Source organism: Arachis hypogaea, chromosome 15 (genome assembly GCF_003086295.3).
Source record: "Arachis hypogaea cultivar Tifrunner chromosome 15, arahy.Tifrunner.gnm2.J5K5, whole genome shotgun sequence".
Taxonomy (NCBI): domain Eukaryota; kingdom Viridiplantae; phylum Streptophyta; class Magnoliopsida; order Fabales; family Fabaceae; genus Arachis; species Arachis hypogaea.
Genome location: NC_092050.1, coordinates 129,063,776 through 129,065,937, shown reverse-complemented (window position 1 = coordinate 129,065,937; position 2,162 = coordinate 129,063,776). Strand labels below are relative to the sequence as shown.

General features: G+C 36.2%; 1 protein-coding gene across 1 annotated transcript; it reads left to right on the top strand.

Moving 5' to 3' along the window:
- The first annotated feature begins 535 nt into the window (after nucleotides 1-535).
- Nucleotides 536-898, top strand: LOC112748876 (probable NAD(P)H dehydrogenase (quinone) FQR1-like 2). Its single transcript, XM_025797120.1, has one exon. It carries the CDS (start codon nucleotides 536-538, stop codon nucleotides 896-898), a length of 363 nt encoding a protein of 120 aa, XP_025652905.1.
- The last annotated feature ends 1,264 nt before the right edge of the window (nucleotides 899-2,162 follow it).

Here is a 2,162-nt window from a genome sequence, read left to right as displayed (position 1 = left end):
CTGGTGTAAGGTTCTCGGGGGAGTCGTTTGTCCAGTGGGTTGAAGGGAGTGAATCTAGCAACAATCCCAAAACCACCATTTAGCTAAAGGAAGCGGAAATGCTAGCTTTTTGATTGGATGATTGCGCGCCTTCAGATTGATTTCAAAAAATTTCAATTTTCAATTCAAATTCTAAAACTGTTCTACACTCGAACCCTCTCTTTCACTTGAAAGAAGATGTTGCAGCAATCCTAATTAATTTTTTTTGCCTAAATTTGATTTTAAAGGAAGAGGTTGTACAGCTAATTGAGCAGGAATTTTTCTACTCAAATTTGGCCCTATAAAATAAATTACCTAATTCATTTATCTCCTCATGCTCCCATTCACTCTCATAACTACCCTCTTTTCTTCGAACCCTCCTGACATTCTGAAACTCTCATTCTCATCCTCTGAAATCTTTTCCCATCGAAAATCTTGAGTGGGAAAGCAGGAGATTGCGTTCCCAGTAAGAAGAAGGTGTGTCGCCGGCGATTCTCTCTCCTCCGTTGTTGCCGGAATGTCTCATACGGCACCGATCCCCCGTGATAACACCTCCACATATGACACCACCAAAAACGTCCAAGCATCGTCGAATGGGGTGGCTGCCGCTGCTACGAGGCTAAGGATCTTCATTATGCTTTACTCAATGTATGGGCACCTGGAAGGCCTAGCAAGGAGGCTGAAGAAGGGCGTGGATAGCGTTGAGGGAGTGGAAGTAGTTCTCTACAGGGTGCTGGAGATGCTCTCGGCAGAGATTCTGCAACAGACAAGGGTGTCGCCCAAAGACGATGGAATACCTGTGATAATAGCAGAAGACCTTGCGCTGGCGGACCGGGGGGCACAAATGAAGGCTTTCTTTGACTCTACTGATCAGCTATGAAAAAATACTATTGCTTACAATAAAAAAGTAACAGGTGTTGCAGCAATTGATGTACTCAGAGAAATTGGAAATTCATAGTATGGATACCATTTTGTTTGTTTATTTTTTTTAAAATTAAAAGTTGAAATCAAGATAAGGAAATTGTTTGATTTTTATAACCTTATTTGCCTATTAGATGCGTCTGTCAATTCAGAAATTTTCTTCCATTTTCTTCCGCTGCTCACGTACAAAAGAAGATTTGCCATTAGTCCAGCTTAGTTCATGACTTCATTCTCCATATGCCAATGAAATGGAGTAATTTGTCACTGTTGAATTGTTTAATGAGTGTGTGATAATCCATGCTTCACTAAATCTATTAAAGAAGATGAAGTTCGTGTTGCTGCTAAAACCTGAGGTTATTTTGTTGGAGAAGTATTTTTTGTAGTGGTGTTGTGTATTCATTGTGTCATCTTTGCTTAGCATTTACCTGCAATTTAATGATACCTGCTTGCTTTATGATCAGTTGGCGGGAATGAAGGGGAGTTTGATGGATGGAAGTGGTCGAGGCCTAATGGAGAGCATGGAGGACTAACATCAGTACTGAAGACATAAAAGATTTAAACAAAACAAGGTATACCCTAAACAAAACTATATTTTATTTTTTCAAAAATATTTTATTCAAAACACTTCCCTTATGGGTGTTAATCATAGTCCAAAATGGATTGAGTTGAATTTGTCATTTTTCCGTGAATGTTATGGATTTAGTTCTACTAATATTTGGAGCAAAATTTACGTAAACTTTTGTAGGTTACAGATTATGATTGGTTAAAAAAATATATACATGTGCTTTATTAAAACTTGGCCACAATTTGGTTATGTTTATGGGTGTTAATTTTATTTTCAAAGTATTTTATACACCTTCATGTACTGATTGATTATCCATATTATATCTAATATATACTCATAATTTGTGGACATTCCTGAATTATTTAATATTGTTTAATTTTTCACTTGGATTTTTGGATGTTCCTATTAAGACATTAAAGATATAGGGGGCCGAGCAACCTTACCTATGCATTAGAAGAACCAATTGTTTCAGTTGGTGACAATGAGATTCATGCTTGTATTTATATGTGATCTTATATTAACGACTATTACTCTAAAGAGCCTCGACATTTTTTATGTTGATGAAGATTGATAATGGGTTGTTTAATTAAACTTAAATGATGATCAGTTAATTTTTTTTGTTTTATTGAATAATTATATTTTCTTTCTTTTTTTAATT

Bases quoted from the DNA above. Each gene is read 5' to 3' on its own strand.
- LOC112748876 (XM_025797120.1), top strand. From the start codon at position 536: ATGTCTCATACGGCACCGATCCCCCGTGATAACACCTCCACATATGAC.